The sequence below is a fragment of the Hippocampus bargibanti genome, linkage group LG20 (assembly GCF_051943395.1).
Source record: "Hippocampus bargibanti isolate YZ-2025 linkage group LG20, ASM5194339v1, whole genome shotgun sequence".
Classification (NCBI taxonomy): domain Eukaryota; kingdom Metazoa; phylum Chordata; class Actinopteri; order Syngnathiformes; family Syngnathidae; genus Hippocampus; species Hippocampus bargibanti.
Genome location: NC_142753.1, coordinates 7,483,473 through 7,503,557, shown reverse-complemented (window position 1 = coordinate 7,503,557; position 20,085 = coordinate 7,483,473). Strand labels below are relative to the sequence as shown.

Here is a 20,085-nt window from a genome sequence, read left to right as displayed (position 1 = left end):
ACTTGTTTCCTACGTCTGACTTTTTTTTTACACTTATGTGGCACAAAAAAACAATTAGGACATTTTCACTTTATCAATGCTTTCATCGTTCAGTCTCTCAGCGAGACCATTTGAACGCGTCATTGATTTGTTTGAGGTGCTTGAAGCGCGCAAAGCAAAGTCCGTTGTGGTTGGATTGGAATAACTTTGGGACCTGCAAGCCCATTAAATACGTACAGGATGAACTACACGGAGTGTTTGAAAGTCTCCATCTTAACTCATTCACTGCCAGATGATCTGCAAAAATGTCGCCACTCCAGTGCCAGGGTTTCTATCATTGTCACTTGAATTCCAGGACCCACAGAATATTGTTTTCGGACTAGATAAATATTCAATGCAATGTAAGAAACCTTAGACTCTCTTGTTTCATCAGACAAATGTCACGGTTTTCAAGGTGGTGATGGCAGTTGTGGATCCCAAAAAGCAGGCAGGAGGGAGCAGCAGTTTGTATTTGAGAAATTGTATTAAAATAAAGTCAACAGAAACAAAATCTAAAACGTTAAAGTCATTTGAACAGAAAAATACAAAGTATCAAAGGAAAAACCAAGAGTAAAAGTCTGCCAAGATGAAACAAACACATGCACAGCATACAATGCGCAATGCATTCAATTGCATGCAATGCATACAATGACCCGACGCCGAACGGTCGTGCCGGGAGTCCTTTTGACTGCCACTGATTGGAACGATCAGCACCTGCGAGGCTGCAGGCAGGGCTGACAGCGCTACCCGTTGGTCGCCAATCCGAACATGGCGGTCTGCCACTTATCGGGATGACCAGCACCCGTGCAGGTGCAGACGGGGCCGACAGCGCCACCTGTTGGTCGCCAACCAGATCATGACAAAAAAATAGTTAATTCCTAAATTATATGGGTCTGGAGTTATATGAGCTTGAAATGATGGTGGCTGTCAAAAATACAATGCAATAAATACATATTGGTTTATGTTAAGGCAATTCGCTCTATGAACACATTTTAAAACATCTTTTCTATTTCCTTTTTCATTTCATTTTGTTTTTCTTGGACTTCCTGTCACGTCACATCCTGCCCACCTTTACATGACGTCACATCCTATCCGTCTTTATAAAAGCTCTCCCCATCTTTCTCTCTCTCTGGCCATCCTCAACCGACCTCACAATGTCCCTGCTGCCTACAAGATTAAAATAATCTTTTTTTTTGTTCAACACCTTGGTTCCTGCTGATTTTACTACCATCTTCTAACACCATGAAGAGCCATGAAGCAGAGGGAAAGATAATTTTTAACCCATCAGTTTAGACGGCACTTTAACAGCAACTGAAGCTGTAACAAAGCTCTAACATGGGAAAAAAAGGAACATTTGTGGAAAGGAATAAAATCATTGTCTGACCAGCGCTTTATCGGCACCCAAGCAAAAAATAAAAATCCGCAATGGCGCTCTGCATCATATTTTCAATTCCCAAATAAATTTGAGAATGGCAGTGAATGAGTTAATGTTATTTTGGATGAGTGGATAGGAAAGTGTTGTCAAAAGTCTTAAATTAGCATGTAACATTATTATTATTTTTGTGATGTGTGTGCCACCCCAGTTGAAATATCACTATATTTGTTTTTTTCTTCGAGTCACTTTTGCAACAAAAATGTAGATTGACTATAAAAAGTGTACACACCCTTGTTAGATGCCAGGTATGGGTAATTAAAAAATATACTGTATATGTATATATGTACACAATATGTACACAAAAAAAATTGAAAACCTTTTTCACCATTGGATGACCTAATTAATTTTTTTCAGACATTTTAAACTGTGAGGAGGTCAAACAAAGTCATTTTATCATAACTGAGGATGTGGCTGCGTTCACAATTAACCATTCACATTCAAGCGCTTGGAAAATAGGAGTTAGCACATGTCTGCTAGCATTTAACGCACCTCTGATTAACCCACAGTTCAGTTGTTCTAGGAGGTGTTTCCTCTTCCAAACAACAGCCAGCGTTCTAAAGTATCGGGGTGTCATTATTTATTGACTTTTTGGGAGACATGTTTTGCGCATACCTGTAATTTCCAAAGAATACAGTGATAATGATAATTGTGTATTTCTGAAAGCCTGAATGATTGTATTACTTATTTTTTGTTCACATCTTGTCAATAGAAAAACAAGTTGTCAAGAGCTTCGGTCCGCACGCTGATGAAATCTGACAGTCTGTCAATCGGCGGCCATTTGGGTGAAGCGGCCTGTTAAAGGTGTGAGGGGGGGGGGGGTGTCTGGATAGCACAACACAGTTCCTTTTTGTACACTCTCGGGGTCGCGTACACGCGCTGACATTTTATCCCCCCATCTCAAATGAAAGGCAACGGGCAAAAAACGCACACAAAAGAAAGCTCACAAAGGGTAGAAGGGATTGACTTGATATTTTATAATATTGCCGCGCATGATAGCATACTATCTTCTTCTTTTGCTTTTTTGCATTTTAATTTTTTTTGTGGGACAACATCATTGGAATATGATCACATCTATTGGAATCATTTGCATGGGGCAGATTTGAATTACTGGTATGGTGCTGAAAATCTGACTGGACCCTCCGCACCCTGCTCACCACCTTTTCCAGCGACTCCCCTCAGGCAGGCGTTACTGGTACATGTGCACCAAATCCATCAGACAGCTTATTCCACCTAGCCATGATCTCTCTAAATGTCACCCAAATAATAATAATGATCATAATAATGATAATAATAATACATTTCATTTCTTAGCACCTTAAACTCTCAAGGTCACTTTACAGTCACAGGATCGATTTTTCTGCGGCTGAGAAGCGGCAGCATCACGCGCCAGAGTTCACTCAACCCGGAAGTAACTCAAATAGATAGAAAGCTAGCTAACAGATAGCTAATAGATGGCCAGCTGGACAGTTAGCTAACTAGCTATGTAGCCATATAGCGAATAAATAATCAGCTACATAGCTAGCTAGACAGATAACAAATAGATTGCCAGCTAGACAGTTAACTAACTAATAAATAGCCATCTACATAGCTACATGTGCTAATAGATAGAAAATGGATAGCAAATAGATAGCCAGCTAGGTAGCTAGCTGATAGATGGCAAATAGATAGCCGGCTTTATTATTTATTACTCGGACCGAATCAGATCTCGTTGCTGACAAAAGAGTGCATTTAAATAAAGATGCAGATGAGCGATTGAATTACCAAATGCCCAGAGGCTGTCAAATCTTAAACCGTTGACGCTTTTTAAGGGCCTCTTGTGGTGCAACACTGCAACCTAGAGGTTGTCACGACGCACTCGTTTTTCAGTGTTAGCATCTCAGGAGATTTATATTTTAGCATGATGAAACAAAAAATATATTTGGGAAAAAAGTGTCATGGTGGTGGTCCAATTACCGTATTTTCCGGAATATAAGTAATGACATATTTCAAAACCTTTTCTATAAGGCATTGTAAGGGGCACCTTCAATGAATATTTTAAAACGTTTTCCATACATAAAGCACACTGGATTATGAGGCGCATGGTCAGCTTTTAAAAATAAATATTTTCTTTTAGATGCGCCTTATTGTGTAGAAAATATGATACTTAACCTCACGGCTTTATATTTGAGAGCAACGTAATGTTTTTGAAAAATATTGTACGGGTACATTAGCCCCCGCCCCTGTTTTACATTTTTGGCTACGACGTGAGGTCGAAGAGAGCAGGTCAGGGTGCTTTCCAGGGAGCGTTAAGTATCACATAGAGTGACACAAAAAGTCCACTTCGACTGATGCCAACCTATTTATAAAGACACAAGGTGGCGAGAAGGACAACTTCACCTTCATTCGATCCGTTTGGCAATGCAGGGGTGCTCTTCACCGCCAAGTAAATCAGAAAAGAGGAGTCAGCCGATAAATCCCCCCACAGCCTTGTGCTATATGTCCAAGCTGTGTGAGATGTTTAAGTCAAAGCGAACAAGGAAATGGACGTGTCTGTGACTGGAGATGGAAGATTCACATCTTGAGCACGAAAAGGGAATTAATCTCAAGTCTGATATTATGAATAATTTATCAGACACTAGAGACCAGCAAAAATGTGGATGAGTGTGAGCGTTTCTGTTGTCTCATTGGAGTTTACCTGATGTTGTTTTGTCACCTGGATGAAAACTGAACAAAAATGGGAGAGATCTGAGTGTTCTTGAATTTGTATAATATAAAAAGATTAAATAATACACATAAATACACATAATGCAATTTTTCTCCATTGTGGGACTGACTATTAAAGGGATTCTGATTCTAAACGCTACTTAATTTATCATTTCATTAAAATTAATTGCAAATAAAGTGTACATAAGAATTGCAACAAGAGTGTAAAATCAAACAACTATTCAAGATTAAATCCAAAAGGAGCGAACTTTTTTAAAAAACTACATCGAGCAGCGATACTTGGGCAGTGATTCAATCAAATGCCACTAGATAGCGCCAACGTTCCATTCTATATCACGGAATAATGATCTTTATGAATAATATATGAATGTTCATGTCTCGATGGCTCTGTTTTTCAAGTCAATTTGTTGATTCCGGGGAAGTGAAAAAAATTGTAGGAACGCATGTAAGACATGCATATGAATTTGAAATTAAGGGACGTGGCTGATTTTCTGAAGTCAGAAGGAAAAAATATTTTTGGTTGCAGCGCATAGATTGTCCACATGGTAGCAGCAGAGCTCAAATGTTTTTTTTTTTTAATTTAATATGATTTATTATATATACGTATATATAGAAATTAAATAAAATGCTGAACATGTGGTATTGTCATCCGTTTATTGGGAAAGAAAACCGTGCGAAATGTACCAAAACATGAAATACTACTAATAAAAAAGGACAGGTACTGTAAAACTAAAACAATTTTCATACAAATGCGAAGACATTGGCACTAAGTGAGGACGGCTGATTCGAAAAAGTGTTGACGGGTTATTTTGTGAGTTTTGACCTGAGTTTCAACCAACTTGTTGGGTTTAGAATACACGGAATCCTGTGTGCGGAATCCTGAGTGTACAGGCATAGTTGTCCGAGTTCCACGTCTTTCCCCAAATGAGCCAATATAAGGTTAGAATACTAATGAATAATGACTTGTTCCATTAGAATCATGAAATATATTTGTATAGAAAACCCGTATGAGCATTCATTCCATATACTTGACATCCAGATTAAGCACGAATTACTGTAAACAAACGTTTAAACACAAATGCCCGACTTTTGTAGCATAATTTCCCCACGAGCACCCCATGAGCCAATACTCACCCGAAGCTTTTCTGAAATGTTTTATATTTTTTTAATAAATTCTATACAGGTATATTTTTTTCTCGCATCTGGGTTATTTGTGTGCGTCGCGCAGTGACGTCATCAATCGTCAAATCGACAATCTCCTTTCCACCCACCTGAGCTTTCACGTGTACTTTGCTGTCAGTCATACAATTCGCACTCGAAATTATGAATTCGGCGAGGTAAATTAATGTTTTGTTCACACAACCTTTCATTCGCTTTGTCTGTCGCACGTTTCCAATTCATGTTTTTTTTTCAATTTATTTGGAGTGTCAAATTACGTGTGTCGCCATTTTGTTGTTAGCGTTAAAGTTTTCTGTCCTCCATTTACCGAATATACCAACGAAACATGTTCCTGTGGTCATGTATGTGTTTACTTCACCTGCTTGTCCACTTGCGATTTTAAAACTAACTAATCACACACTCGTTTTCATTTTAAATATACCGGAACTATGTTTTCCGTCGATTCGTTCAACTGGCCACAAACGAAGTATGCGCCCCTTCTCTCAATTTACTGCCCGTGAGATCGATCTCTCCTTGATTTTTAAAATGTCACTTCGATATTCATCTGAAAAAGAAAGTTTGATCTCTGAACACCCTGTTACAACATGCTGCTTGTCTGCATGCTTTTGTCTCAGTGTAATAATACATGAATAAATTTATTTTTGTTCAATCGTTTTGTTTCAGTGTAATGGACCGCTTCGTTAGTCATGCGCTGGAGAAGATAGCATATAAAATGTCAAAGGTAAGCAAAAAATAAATCGAGGTAAGAAAAAAAAACTCCTTGCCAACAGTCTGTAATGCTGCAGAGGGGTGATTTGCATAGTAATTGCGTTCTTTGCATTGCACTGTATGAATTCCAATGAAATATCTGTTTTGTAATATATTAGCTTTTGTGAGTTGCCAATGCTTCATTAGTTTTATATTGATGAATTAAAAAAAATGCATTTCTTACTACTGCTTCCATTTAACACAATGACGCAGATTTGCTCATTTTCATATCAAAACCCCTTTCAGTCGAAATGCATCCAAAATCCACGACTTTATTGATACGTTACCAACACAAACCTCGGAACAATTTGTAAGCATGAATTTCTCTGGATTCCGGTCAAAGAGGACATCAGATCCTGTTTTGGGCTGCTAAAATCAACTTGTGCTACGCAGCTATTTTTGGGCTGCCAACTCTGCTTGATTTAGGTAAGTTTTGCAAAAAAAAAAAAAGATTTATTTTGTACTTGTGTCAGAAACATGATCCGGTTGAGTGCTTATGACAATTATTTTTGACAATATTTGACAAATGTGGTTTGACTGTAATTCGCGATAGTCATATTCTGGCTTCAAACACATTGCTGTATCTTAAAGGTGTTTACACACTTTTTTTAAAAAAAGCTTGAATTGTATATTTCATGCTGTTTTATTTAAACTAGTATTCAAGTGATCTCTGTCATCTCGGGGATGCACATAAAAAAAAAACACGCTCATGTTCATCAACAAAGTGGATCGAATAAATGCTTATAAACGGTTTTCTATTCGTGAATTTCAGTGTATGACGAACGAAGAGGCGGAACGAGTCAAGAGATTGGCGGTAAAGATCGAGTGCTAACCGGGCTGCATTTGGCCCTTGATGGTGAAGAGGGAGGATGAGTGAGATGAGGAGAAGAAGGAGATAAACGGATGTCTCCATCCTCTCTTTCCAAACTGGAGTAATAAAAACTTGAAGGCCGACCTTTAGGTGAGTGATGGTCAGATTGGCGGCGCATGGGGGGTGAGTAGCCCCCAGGCGTGAAGTGACGATTAGGTGACGGCTGCCTCCCGGGTGAGAGATGCAAAATCGGTGAGGAGTGACGCCCGGAGAGGGGCTCGCGGGAACTGTGATGATGATCCTTTGACATTTTGGGGGATTTGGGCACCTTGGATGAACTCGTTGGGATTTGGGGGGATTTGGTTGCGTGATGGGAGGCGGAGCAATGAGAGTTGGTGGCAGCCGGATCTCCGTGGTTTGCGACCTTGTAGAGGAAGACGTCATATTGGAGGGGGGAGCTCTTCTCTGGGCGGAGCTTGGCATCTTTGGGGAGGAGCACCTCCAGACCGATTGTGACGCCATCCTATTGTAGAAATACGGCAAGTAGAGTAGCGGTGCGGAAATTGGGGAGGGATTGTAGACAATGTCGGGTTATACACCCTTAAAACTGCTTTGTTAAAAGGAAGCCAAATTGGGTGAAACGATGAACCCAACGTTGGGCCCAAAAGGGACTCATTATACTGGGTTATGTATATCCCATGCATTGAGTTGACTTTGAAGGAATTAAATCATTCCCTGCCATTCAAAAATGTATTCAGGAATTGAAAATAGAGTGCCATTTTGTTTTTTCATGCTTTGGTGCCGATAAATCTTTGGCCATGGCCTCTGGGCAGCATTTCCCTTTTTTTCTATGTTAGCGCTCTGATCCAGCTTCAGCTGTTGTGAAAGCCCCATATAAACCAATATGTACATATTGCATTGTATTTTGGACAGACACCCTCATTTCAAGCTCATATAACTCCAAACCCATAAAATTTAGGATTTTTTTCAGATGAAAGAAGAAAGTCTAAGGTTTCTTACGCTGCATTGAATGTTTGTATCGTCCTAAAACTCAATATTCTGTGGGTCCTGGAATTTGAGTAACAATGACAAAAACCCTGGCGATAGAGTGGACACATTTTTTGCACATCTGGCAGTGAATGAGTTAAAAATAATACTAATTATATTGTTGTTATTGTCAGGAAAGACGTGAATTTGGGGCAGCTTGAACCCACGGAGATAAAGAGCCATGGGCATTCATGGTCTCACGACCTTTGTGGAAGAAAACAATTTCCTTGTTGATGTGAAAATCAAAAACACCCGACTGCTTGTGGACGGTATCACCAGCTCTACTTTAACAAGAGGTTTTGATGTAGAAAAAGCACATTTTTGACCCCAGCAAGTAAGTTACATGATATATTTGGCACAATTTTTACGCCGGATGCCATTAGTGACACAATTTAATGCAGGTTTAGGCCCAGGAAGGACTGTGAATCTGCATATGCGATGCCATTGTTTGATATTACATTTACTGTAACTTCAGGAAACATAACCGGTCCAAATCGATGCCATCTTCTGGCCTTCGGACCACACAACTTCAATTTAAAATGACAACTGTTTGTTTCTTGACACATTTAAATGATTAGTGTTGTATTTATTGGCTTTCGTTCCCATTAGAATGTGCAAGCGTCCCTAATACGTTAGCCTGGCGAGTGTCTTTTGCAAGCTGCTATGGAATTCTTGGAAATAGAGGTCTGTCCATGGTGCTGAATTGTCACTTTTTGTGTATATGCGCGTGTCAGCGACCTACAGTAGCACAAAAGCAGGAGCATTCGGTTATTATTAGCAAGGGAGCAGCTGGACGGCCGTTAGCTTTGTGAGCAGACATGCAGATAAAGAGAGAGACACTACGGGGAAAGTAGAGCATAACACAAGGACAAGTTGGGTAAAATGAAAAAAAACAAAGATTTATTTCCCCACAGCTGATAACTATCATCCTTCCATGTATAGCCCAAAAAGTACAAAAGAACCTCAAGTACATAAAAGTATTAGAAATCACATTGAAAACCAAGACACCGCGTGTTTCATATATCAAGAGTCCAATATCCACTCAAGCAAATACTCTAACGCACAGGTGTCAAAGTCAAGGCCCGCGGGCCAAATCCGGCCCGCCACATCATTTTTTTCGGCCCGCGAAAGCAAAACAAACTTGTTAAATTCCATGATGATTGCTAAAATCTGAGCCAAAATTTCATATTTTTGGATGTCAACCACAATAAAAGTCATTATTCTTGACTTCAGATTTGAAAACGAGTTATTCATTAATTTGCTGCGTGCTCTATATGTAATATTTGAAGGGATTTAAACATTCTAATGAGTTCCCCAATTTCATAACGACCCTCGAGAGGAAACCATAACTACAATGTGGCCCGCGGCAAAAAATGACTTTGACACCCCTGCTCTAACGTCATGTAACGTTGACACTTATTAGCAATGCCGAACATGAAAAAGCTGCAAGCACAGATCCACTTAATTTCCACTTTTTTTTTTAAATCACTCTAGCAATCATTTTTCAGACACTTCACTTGGATTAACACCAACGCATGCGAGCGGAGAAGGACAATTAGACGAGGTCAGGCGCAGTCGATGAGGTGGGACGGGGCAGAATGCGAGACAGTGTGCGAATTCATTGGCCAAAAGACCAAGGCGAGGGGCGTCACAAGCGAGGAAAAGGTCAGTCATTAGTTAAAAGTGGATAGAAGGAAAGAAATGAGACGGGGCCCACTAGGTAATCAGTGTTGACATTGGAGCCTTGTAAACATGTATCCTTTGAAATTCAGTATGTGTTTACATTGACAACTTGATAAAACCGTCGAGGATACACAGTGTGCTCTTATCAATCGTGTAAACAATATGAAACTTGCTGCCGTTTGTGCTCTCGAACGCTTCCGGATCGACGCGGCTATACCAAGTTGTTGTGGAGGACGTTTACCTCGGCGTTGTCGTCGGTGGTGTTGGGGCTGCGGTTGTGGTCGTGGACCACAGAGTTTGGCCGGTTGTTTTCATGCTTAGGGGAGTGACAGTTGAGGATGTTCATGGCGCCTTCTTCCTTGGCTGGCGGGGACTTGGATGGGTCCACCTGCTTCTTGGGGTCTTCCTGTTGGGAAGTTTACTTTGTTTTTAAATGTTTTCTTGCTCCAACTAATTCATCCTTTTATCTCACTAAAATCCGGCACTTGTATACGGGTGTGTAGACTTTGTATGTTTTGGTTCAAATGTGCATTAGGTACATCTGCACAAGCCAACAAAAGAAATCTGCCTTGACGCATCGTCGTATAGAATGAAATACCGTATTTTCCGGTGTATAAGGCGCACCGAAAAAGCCTTGATTTTCTTTAAAAGATGGGCCTGCGCCTTATACGCAGGTGTGTCTTATATATCAGAATCAGAATCATCTTTATTGCTAAGTATGTAGAACACACAAGGAATTTGTTTCCGGTAGAACACGCTGCACTAGTATCGTTGTCAAAAAAACTGCTAAGTGGCACTATACAGTTCCATTTTGGCTGTAATATTGAGCTGTAAAAATTCTGGCTTCTACTGTCAGCAGCCACTGACTTCATTTCCTCCCCGTAGCCTCTACTGTAACGCCTTATAATGTGGTGTGCCTTATATTTGGAAAACCTTTATATATTGTATTTGGAAAACTTTTGTCAGTCATTGAAGTTGTTCCTTATACTCGGGTGTACCTTATGTATGGAAAAAGTTTGAAAATACACCATTCATTGAAGGTGCACCTTGTACCTGGAAAAGATTTGAAAATACAGTATTCATTGAAGGTGCGCCTTATACTCCGGTGCACCTTATACACAGGAAAATACAGTAATTTTCTTGATTTGTTTATAATGGTACAGTCAGTTTTAGGGTTGCATGGGTTTACATAGGGATCCTTCCATATACTTTTTCATTGATTTTTTTTTTAAATTCAATTTCACGGTCATTGGGAAATTCCGACATTTTTCTTTTTTTTACAATGATGTTTCAAAGATGGCATTTTGTAAAATATTGCCATAAATGTAGTACGAAACTCATCATCTTGAAAAGAGCACCACAGCTGCCTACTTACCTACATTTTAACATTAAACCAAAAGCATCAAATCCCACCTTTGGCATTTGCAGGGATTTTTAGCCTCTCAACCTGACATTTAGAGCAACCGTCAACTTAAATTGAAGTGCGCCAAAATGCCATCCAGGCAGAATTTGTACACACTCGTCAGCACAACTAAATATGCTTAATATCATTTACAATTTACTCTATCTGCCTCAATAACTATTATTTTTAAATGTAACCGGCAAGGTTGTTTATTACCCCTAAAACTGCGCTCGTGTGACGACATTGAGTGGAAATTAGAGGCGCTTCGCATCTGCATGTGTCAGCTCGTTCATTGATTGCCATGTCACAGGCAGCTGGAGGTCACAGACCAAAGTGGGCCACCATCGATCGGTCGGGCAGGCTGCCGCCGGACGCTACTTTTCAAAATGTGCCCTCCCTTCACGTGTTAATCACATCCAAACGTTTCATGCGTGTTGACATTTGCTGATCCCCGTGAAATTGATGAACTCAAACCTTTTGTGTGTGATAAATAGGCAAGGAAATCAGGAAGAGGGAGTGTGGGGATACAATTCCACAGCGCTGTATCTATTATTTTACGTCTACGCTCGTATATTCCTACTTTCCAGTTGACATGCACGTTCCGTGACAGAATGCGGCTAGGAGTAGCAACACATGCACAAGCCACAGCGGGGACATTTCCAAAAGCGAAATATCTCGGAAGCTGCAAAGGAAAAAGCAGGCGAGGGTCTCTGCGGTGTATTCATTTGCGCTCAATAATTGTTTGCAGAGAGCCTAGCAGCAAGTGATTAATCATACTGGGGATTCAGGAGAATATTAAGGTAGCTAGTTGCTCCGGCAACAACAAGATTGATGCAAGATATTGTTGCGAGCCGGGGAGATTTGCACAGGGTGTCAAAATGTGGCGGTTCATAGGTCAAAGCGAAGCTTGGGAGAGATGGAGCGGAATTTGGCAACCAATGCGGGCGTTCCGCTCTGCTTACCTGGTAGTGGTTAAAAGAGTTTCTGGGTTTAAATTCCCACGTAAAGGTGGTTGGCGATGGCCTCTGAAGGAATCGGTGAATGTAAAAAGCCATCAAATGACATCCACGCATGAACTCGTATAAAGACGCTCCCCGACTTACGAACATTCGAGTTACGAACAACAGTACATGTGAACATTTTTGCGGGTATGTCGAAAAATGTTCGGACAGAGAAGCTGTAAGTTAGATTTTGTATTGCATGCCTTTTTCCGGGCAAGCTCGCTTGCCATTGGATGCATAGAGTATATGGGCGGGAAGGAAATACCTCTTCCCAGTTGACGCTCCAGGAGGACGCGATGCATAACAAAAAGTAATGGCTGCTGGCATGCAATTCAGAAATTAATTCACGACTGTTCGAGTGTCTGCGTTTTATATTTCCCCATTCAGTGTTTGACTTTAACATACATTCCATACAAAATATAGCAACTTACGAACAAATTCACCTTACGTACGACCGCTCAGAACGTTTGTAAGGTGGGAGCGTCTGTATAAAACATACACCAGCCATGCAAATAGGATGAAACCTAATAAGGTAAGGGCATAGGGCCAAGAGAAAAGTGGAAAATAGTCACAAATAGAAGGAGAAAAGTGCAGAGAGTAAACGTGAGGAAAGGTGACGCATACCTGACAGATAATGTTGTCATAGTACGCCAGGTTGTGAGTGTGAGCTTGGGGTGCGGGCGGCGGGGAGTCGCACAGTTTCCTTACGTTTGGCTGCGAGCCGTCGGCGGTGGTCGAAACGGAGAGGCCGTCGGTTTGGGGCTCGGCGCTCTGTGGACGGTACTTACTGAAGGGAGAAGCAGAAATTTGAACAAATATCTAAAATGTGGGGGAAAAAATATTAAGATGCGTGCTAGAAATTGTTTTTTTTCTCAAACTTTATGTGGATTTTTAGTCACCTAGGTGATCGGGATTTGCGGTCGAGGTTCAATTGAGGCAACTGAAGGCTTTAAAAAAACGACTTAGGCTAACAAACACACACCTGCGTTTGCGAAGCCGCTTATTTTCGCTCTTGAGGCGGTGCAGCCTCTTGGCGAAAAACACAAAGATCATGAAGAAGAGGAGAAGTGCCACAGAGGCCACACCCACTACGGCGCTCATGACCTGGAACTCTGTAATATTCCAGTCGCAGCGCGTGCCTTTGTTCCAAATGTAGTCCTGCACGTTGCACCTGGATGCAAAGAGAAAAGACAACGGTCATGTTCAGACTTTCATTTGGGCAGCGTGAGCTCAGACCGCCGAGTTCCATGTTGTGGTTTAATTGACCAGCAACAACATCCACTGTGTTTTTAGCATGAGAGGGTTTGATGCTTGTCCTGAGGTCTTCCTGCCAAAGCAGGGATTCTCCCCCATGGCCTAACCCCTTAATAAGCTCAAAGGATCAGTGAATGTGCGCATGCATATGTGAATGTGCGTGCGACAGACTCATTGCGCAGTTGCAGACACACTCAGTGGCATATTAAATTGGACTTGGGTTCAAAAAAAAAAATCTTAAAACTGCTGAGAGGGTCTGTAAAATCCTCTTGTAAAAAAATATGCCGTGATATCATAGCTGCTATTTAGTTGTTTCCATGCACATCAATTTGTTGTGTCATGGAATAACAATGTAGTCCATATTTGACAGTCAAATCCTAAATGGTGTTCTTATATTTAGATTACTGTATTTTCCGTTGTATACGGTGCACCCCCAATGAATGGTGTATTTTCAAATGTTTTTCATATATAAGGCGCACCGGACTTTAAGGCGCACTTTCAATGAATATTTTTTTTTTTTCAAATATAATCTATAAAGATATCAGTTTTCCAAATATAAGGCACACCACATTATAAGGCGCTGGAGTTACGCACGACTTCTACAGGGGGTAATGGAGTCAGTGGCTGCTGACAGTAGTTGCGAGATCTGTTGTGACTTAATATTACTTGACATATAAGGTGCACCTGCGTATATGGCACAGGGATATCTTTTGAAGAAAATCAAGGCTTTTGGGTGAGCTTTATACACAGGAAAATACGGTACACTTTCAAGCAACCAAATCTCATTCTTGACAGGTTGTAGATTATTACATGAAACATTTATTTAAGAATTGTGGACAAAAAAAATATGATGTCGGTCTGTTTTGTTTTTCAGCTCCACTTTAAGTGAAGGGCGATGCCCTCCAGTTAAAGCACCCGTTCCCGATTTTCATCTCACTTTGTATTTAAGGAATCTGACTTCAGATACTCCTCGTCGGACTATTGACCTTGCCAGCTGTATTGTATCACAATTGGCTTTTATTAATTTTTTTACTTGCTCCTTTTGACCGACAGTTTCCGTCTGTATACATCGTTGGTTTGCGTTTTTTGACAAATAAACATGACAAAATTAGGTTTTGGCCTGTGTTTCTGGAGGTTAAAAAAAGTAATAAATCCTAAACTCAACCAATGCATTTTTGGAACATAAAAATACATCACTTTGAAAAATCATTTGTAACTGAATAAAACAAAGTCCAAATTAAATAAAAACAAACTACATTCAACTTTCCGGACTACTATAGAGAGCAGCCTATGTGTGTGTGATTACTCAGGTGTGCATAAATCTTGCAAGACTCTTAATGTATTGTATTAATCTATTTTCACATAAGCAGATACATTGTGTATCTGTGTCTGGATTCTATAGATGCATTATGTCCAAGAACAATTACTCTTGAACGCCTAACTAAGTGTTATAAGTCTGTCTGCATGTGTTTATTACCTGCAGAAAGCACCCACTCCTGCCACCACAGTGCACACTCCTTCATTGTAGCAGAAATTGGGTTCGATGTCACACTGTGATACACAAATCCCAGGTCCCGAGCGCACAAAGCCTAGTCGGCACCCGTCACTCCCCACTGCGCCACCCAAACTCAAGTCCCCGTTATTGCCGGGTTCTGGATTTGGTTTGGCAGGTGAGACAGGTTTGGTCTGCGTAGTGACCGGACGAGCGGGAGCTCTTGCCAAGAGGGGATTCTCATCCTCCATGTCTGCCGGGGGCGAAGGCGAGGGCTCGGGCTCTTGGGTGGGGGCAGATGCCGAGAGATCGTCATCAGGGGACAGGTAGTCGTAAAAGTCAGAGAGTGTCCAGGCGGTGGGATTGCTTCCTTTTTGCTTCTGGGGTTTGGGAAGCTTGGCCCCCTTGTTCTGATCAATATCAGACTGGATCAACTCTGGCGCTGGACTGTGGAACTCCACGTTGATGATGTCATCAGACAAGGGGTTCCCAGGTTGATCCGGCCCTGCTCCTCCAGCTGTGAGCTCCTCCTGCACGGGATCGGGCTCGACATGGACGCGTTTGTGGGATCGGTGATGTTTGTGAAACGTGGGGTTCCCTGCTTCTATCAGGTGGTCTCGCTCGGCTGAGTCGTCACTTAGCACCATCCTGATATTAAAGGCTTCCTGGTTGATGGTTGACTGGTTACGATGGTGATGACGCCTGGCCATCGAATGCCTCCCTGTCAATGAAAAGCAAAAGACAAGTGATGACTTTCTATATCTGGTCATGCGTGTTGTAAAATCGTGTCTGATCATTGAGGACTCTTTAAATGACTTTAAAAATCTGGTTACGGGGTCCTAAAATAAACAGATGAGAATGATCTGTGAGATGCAGGTCAAAGCTTTTAGGTCCCTCTTGGTGCTCTGTCAGTGACTGGCAACCAGTCTACGGCGCAGTAGCATCCATTGACGGAAAGCGATGGTCTCACATCTCCTGTCCCACGTAAATCCGCTTCAATTCCAAGCTGCGACAGTTCCACATACGCATTGGCGCTCTACGCTGACGCTCCATTCTTCTCATTGCGGGCTCCTCAAGCCATGCATCCAGACTGTCCAACAGCACTGACCTTTCCGCTGAACAAAGCGGGGCTGTGAAAATGCTGCCCATGACAGGCGCAAAAAAAAAGCACAATCACCCCAGAGCTGTCCAATAATGAGTCAAATGGCACTGACCTCCCAAATCAAAAACAGTGCTGGCCTTTTGCCTGAAGTCAGTTGGAGTCTGTCTTTCCTTCCCACCCCCACGTATCCATTTATCCTGAAAAAAAATGTGACTTTACTCTGATTAATATTCAACAGAGTTGCCTGAGGCAGAGTGTCTGTGCAAATTGGATATTCATCAAATAACTGTCATTAAAACAAACTCAGTCAAAATGATGAGAAAGCACAAGTTGAACCGGGCCAACAAATCCGTGTACCACGTACGACCGCCAAACACGTCACTGCTGCAATGTCATCAAAGTGTGACGATGCAGGATTAGACCCACCGAATGACTGACCAATGTGCTCTGGCGACCAAGACCGGGCGAGGATTTACGTCGATTCGATTTTAGAATCATAGGTTAGAGGCTGCTTGTTTATCCCGCCCTCAAACCTCCGCAGTGGTACACAGGCAGGGAAATAAAGACTTATTAGGTTATACCTTTTAATGCAAGCCGATCCAATGGGGGTATAAGAAACATCCCTTTGACAAATTATTAGGAAAGAAACCTCAGTGGCGGTGAATGAATTGCGGTGAACTTGGCGATCATGTTCCCTAGTTGATTGAATTTCAAGTGGATCCTTCTACACAATCTCCGGCACGTTAACGGCCAATCTCAATTGAGCACTTTGGCTGGACATCTCTATCCGTCTGTCTGTCTGTCTGTTGGTTTTCCCTCCAGTGAGAGCGTAGCTCATTACTAAGGCCCACACACTATTCAAGCGCTGATGTTAAAACCATCCGAATGAGCCTAAAGGCACGAAACCTTTAGCGTTGGCTGAGAAAGCATGACAGTCACTCACACACACACACACACACACACGTATGTGCGTTTGCGCATGTACTGCGCGGTTGCCATGGTGAGATGCATAAAAGGGGAGACAGGTTGAAAGGAGGGAGAGAATCAAGGGTGCAGTCGCAGGAAACAGAGAATCCAGTGTTTGCTGCCACTGCTCTTGTTTTTTTAATCAATCAGCCTCACACTAATTGATGCCTGCCAACTTTCAGGAGGAGATGGGGGGGGGGGGGAAAGTCTTTGAGAGACGTGTTCAAACCAATTACAATTGACTCAAAGTATTTCTTTTGAAGGTGGCCAATCTGCTTCCGCGTCTAGGCTTCCAATGTCTCATTTTGTTAGCAGTTGGCAGTCTTAGACGTTGACAAGTGCTAAATGGAACATGGACAGGTTACAAGGGGAGAAAATGGAATGTGCAAGACCCCTCCATACCCGCCCTTCTTGAAATCGTACGATTTGTGCCTTTATCTGCCACTTCGTCTTTACCTTTTCTTGTCACCAAGGTAACGAGTCTGACTGAAAAGTGGCCATTGAAAGGCGCTTAGAAAGAAATTGTATTATTATTATTATTATTATTATTACACCTAATAAAATAGTATTTGAGCGATGCCATCTACCAAATGGATGCACGCACAAAAAAACAATGGGCAGTGGTGATAAATGTCACCACTTGCTTTTGTTAGCTGGTGTGTAACATTTTCAAGCAGATGGTCTGCCGTCGAACGAGCGTGACCCTCGAGTGACCTCGATTGACCTAAATGCTAACTGTTTTCACCGGTTTTAAAATAAGCACATTTTAAATCATTCACTGCCGTACATGTGCAAAAATGTGTCCGCTCCAGTGCCAGGGTTTTTGTCATTTTCACTTAAATTCCAGGACTCACAGCTTTAGGACTATATAAACATTCAGTACAATGTTAGAAATCTTTAGACTATCTTTTTTCATCTGAAAAAAAGTGTTAATTTCTAAATTATATGCGTCTGGAGTTATATGAGCTTGAAATGAGGGTGGCTGTTCAAAATACAATGCAATACATACATATTGGTTTATATAGCACTTTAACAACAGCTGAAGCTGGAACAAAGCGTTAATATGGGAAAAAAAAGGGAAATGCTGCCCCCTTGTGGGAAAAAACATTACCAGAGGCCATGGCCAGCGCTTTATCGGCACCCAAGCATGATAAAACCAAACCTGAACAAATTTGGAAATGGCACTTCACATCATATTTTCCATTCCCGAGTAAATTTGCGAATAGGCAGTGAATGAGTTAATTTGCATCAAAGGAAAAATGAATTTGACATCATATGACGTTTTTAGCCACCCTAGCTCGTCAACTTCCCTGAAGCGCACTTGAACACTGCAAACACGACGTGTGTATGTGTGTGTTTTGTAGTCATAACGCCGCTGTGGGCTTAACATTCATGGGGCGCAGTGAGAAAACACAGGATGGGGGGGTAGGGATGCTACGGTGGATGCTCGTGCACGTGAACCCCTGCGACCCTCGACGTGTACGAGCCGCCTGTTGCTGGGCAGCGGCTGTAAGCCAATATACCCCCTCCCCCCCCATCCCCTCCCCTGATTCACACCTTGATTCCTACTGCTACAACCGAATGCATGGTTGCCTCGCATCCCCTCTGAGTCTCAAAATATGCAAATGAGACTAGTCGCTTGCTTCCATGTTGACCTGCGGGCATGCAAATCGCATCGGTCATCGGCCTCGGCTGCTGCATGTGCACCTTTTGTCTGAGACGCACACATGATGGAGTCTCGATTGCATGTGGATGACATCATTTGGATGGATGGATTTGCCTTTATTAGTCTCGCAGTGGAGACATTTACATTTCATCATTTCAGGGAGGAAATGGTCATTTTCTTTCTCTGATCATCTCACAGTATGACAATTTCATTTGTGAGCAAATAGCACAAATTACAGCCCCTAATCACAACAGAAATGTCATTCGTGTGAAATGACTCCCCTATTCATCTTTATTTTATTTTATGTTTTTCATTCAAACGTGCCCCCTTTCCACTCCAATGCAAGACATGCTGCAGGTGCAATACAATTCACGCAAGACTAGTTGCATGCCCCACGCTGGGTGTGACACGCTTTTGTGTATGCGCGCGGTGGTCCTTACCGTGAGCGGACAGCGGGATTAGAACCACGGAGATGGTAAAAAAGACCTGCCAGGTCCACAAGCGACTGTCACCGTAGTTGCACGCCATGCCTGGCCGTGAGATGACAATCAGGTTCCTTCCTCTGGGCGCTCAGCTGCTCAACTGATCCTCTTCAGACAGTGGAGCGAAATACACTAGCGTCATTCAACTGATTTGGTCTGGGTCCATCGCGTGCCGGTTTGGTGGCCTGTCCGCTATTCCATACGCGCCAGTAACGCGGCTTCGTTGTGAATGCTGACCGTAGTAGCCGCTTTTTGATGGATGCAGCCTCTGCGAAAGAATGTTTAATGGAGCCGGTGGGTCTTCCGCCTCCGTGCGTGTCTTAAGTGGCAAGCGCGCGCACGCTCGCACAGTTGGTCCGTCAGCGTGCGCGGTCTGCAAGATGCAAAAGCTTGTACGTCTTAATCCTCTTAGTGTTATATTGTGAGAAAAGGCACCAGACAATAGCATCTGCTCTTGAATCACCAAGTAGGGGGACTCTGAATGAATGGGAAAATAGGGTCAAATGATTCCCAGCAGGTGGTGCTGTTGTTTAAATTCTCTTTTTTTTTTCAGGAGTGATGCCTTTAGATACGATTTTAATTGGTTCTGAAAACACGGTCATGCATTTACAGCACATCTGAAAATAGCAAATCAACTTTCCCCCGTTAAAATAAATAGGAATCAGAATCAGAAAGCCTTTAATCCTCCCACAGAGGGGAAATTTGCAATCTACGGCAGTAAAATTGGAATGGGTGGAGTTGGGGGGCGTGGGGTGAAAAGAAAAAAAAAAACATAAGTATTGCATGTAAAAAAAATCACAGAAGACTAAACTGTACAACTGCATAATAATAATAATACATTTCATTTATAAGCGCCTTTCAAAACTCTGAAGGTCACTTTACAGTCACAGGATTAGTTTTTTTTTGTGGTAGTGCAAAGTATAAAAATGCAGTCTAAAGCATATATGATATAATTATGGTGGAATTAGAGAAGAACTAATGCCACATTATCATTGCATTGAAAAAAATACACGTTTAAAATCAGTTTTGCGACACAAAAATAAAATACAGTAAAGTCTCGTTATATCGATATTCAAGGGAGTCCGAAAAAATATCGA

General features: G+C 41.9%; 2 protein-coding genes across 5 annotated transcripts in view; one reads left to right on the top strand and one right to left on the bottom strand.

Moving 5' to 3' along the window:
- The first annotated feature begins 4,800 nt into the window (after positions 1-4,800).
- The window catches only part of LOC148882948 (uncharacterized), a 38,218-nt gene continuing 22,933 nt past the window's right edge, over positions 4,801-20,085 (top strand). Inside the window, exon 1 of the mRNA XM_089023680.1 lies at positions 4,801-6,056. Coding sequence (XP_088879806.1) covers positions 5,961-6,056 — 96 coding nt within the window. The 5' untranslated portion in view covers positions 4,801-5,960. The remainder of the gene's footprint in view (positions 6,057-20,085) is intronic.
- On the bottom strand, positions 6,335-20,009 carry LOC148882951 (chondroitin sulfate proteoglycan 5-like). Of its 4 annotated transcripts, none has more exons than XM_089023674.1 (7): positions 18,947-20,009; positions 14,758-15,493; positions 13,009-13,197; positions 12,735-12,813; positions 11,988-12,050; positions 9,865-10,029; positions 6,335-7,416 (listed from the first exon to the last, which is right to left on the bottom strand). In XM_089023674.1, the coding sequence occupies exons 1-7, from the start codon at positions 19,032-19,034 to the stop codon at positions 6,883-6,885; spliced, it is 1,854 nt and encodes a 617-aa protein (XP_088879800.1). In that variant the 5' UTR covers positions 19,035-20,009; the 3' UTR covers positions 6,335-6,882. The 4 variants fall into 4 exon arrangements, with proteins under 4 accessions (XP_088879800.1, XP_088879798.1, XP_088879801.1 ...); XM_089023672.1 differs by having other exon boundaries at positions 12,651-12,813; positions 18,947-20,008; XM_089023675.1 differs by lacking the exon at positions 11,988-12,050 and having other exon boundaries at positions 18,947-20,008.

Excerpts from the sequence above, each read along its gene's own strand:
- LOC148882951 (XM_089023672.1), bottom strand. The coding sequence starts at position 19,034 with ATGGCGTGCAACTACGGTGACAGTCGCTTGTGGACCTGGCAGGTCTTT. Across the intron at positions 12,814-13,008 it reads AAGCGGCTTCGCAAACGCAG|TAAGTACCGTCCACAGAGCG; the intron begins GTGTGTGTTTGT and ends TTCTCCCTTCAG. Across the intron at positions 7,417-9,864 it reads CCACCGACGACAACGCCGAG|GATGGCGTCACAATCGGTCT; the intron begins GTAAACGTCCTC and ends TTTCTACAATAG.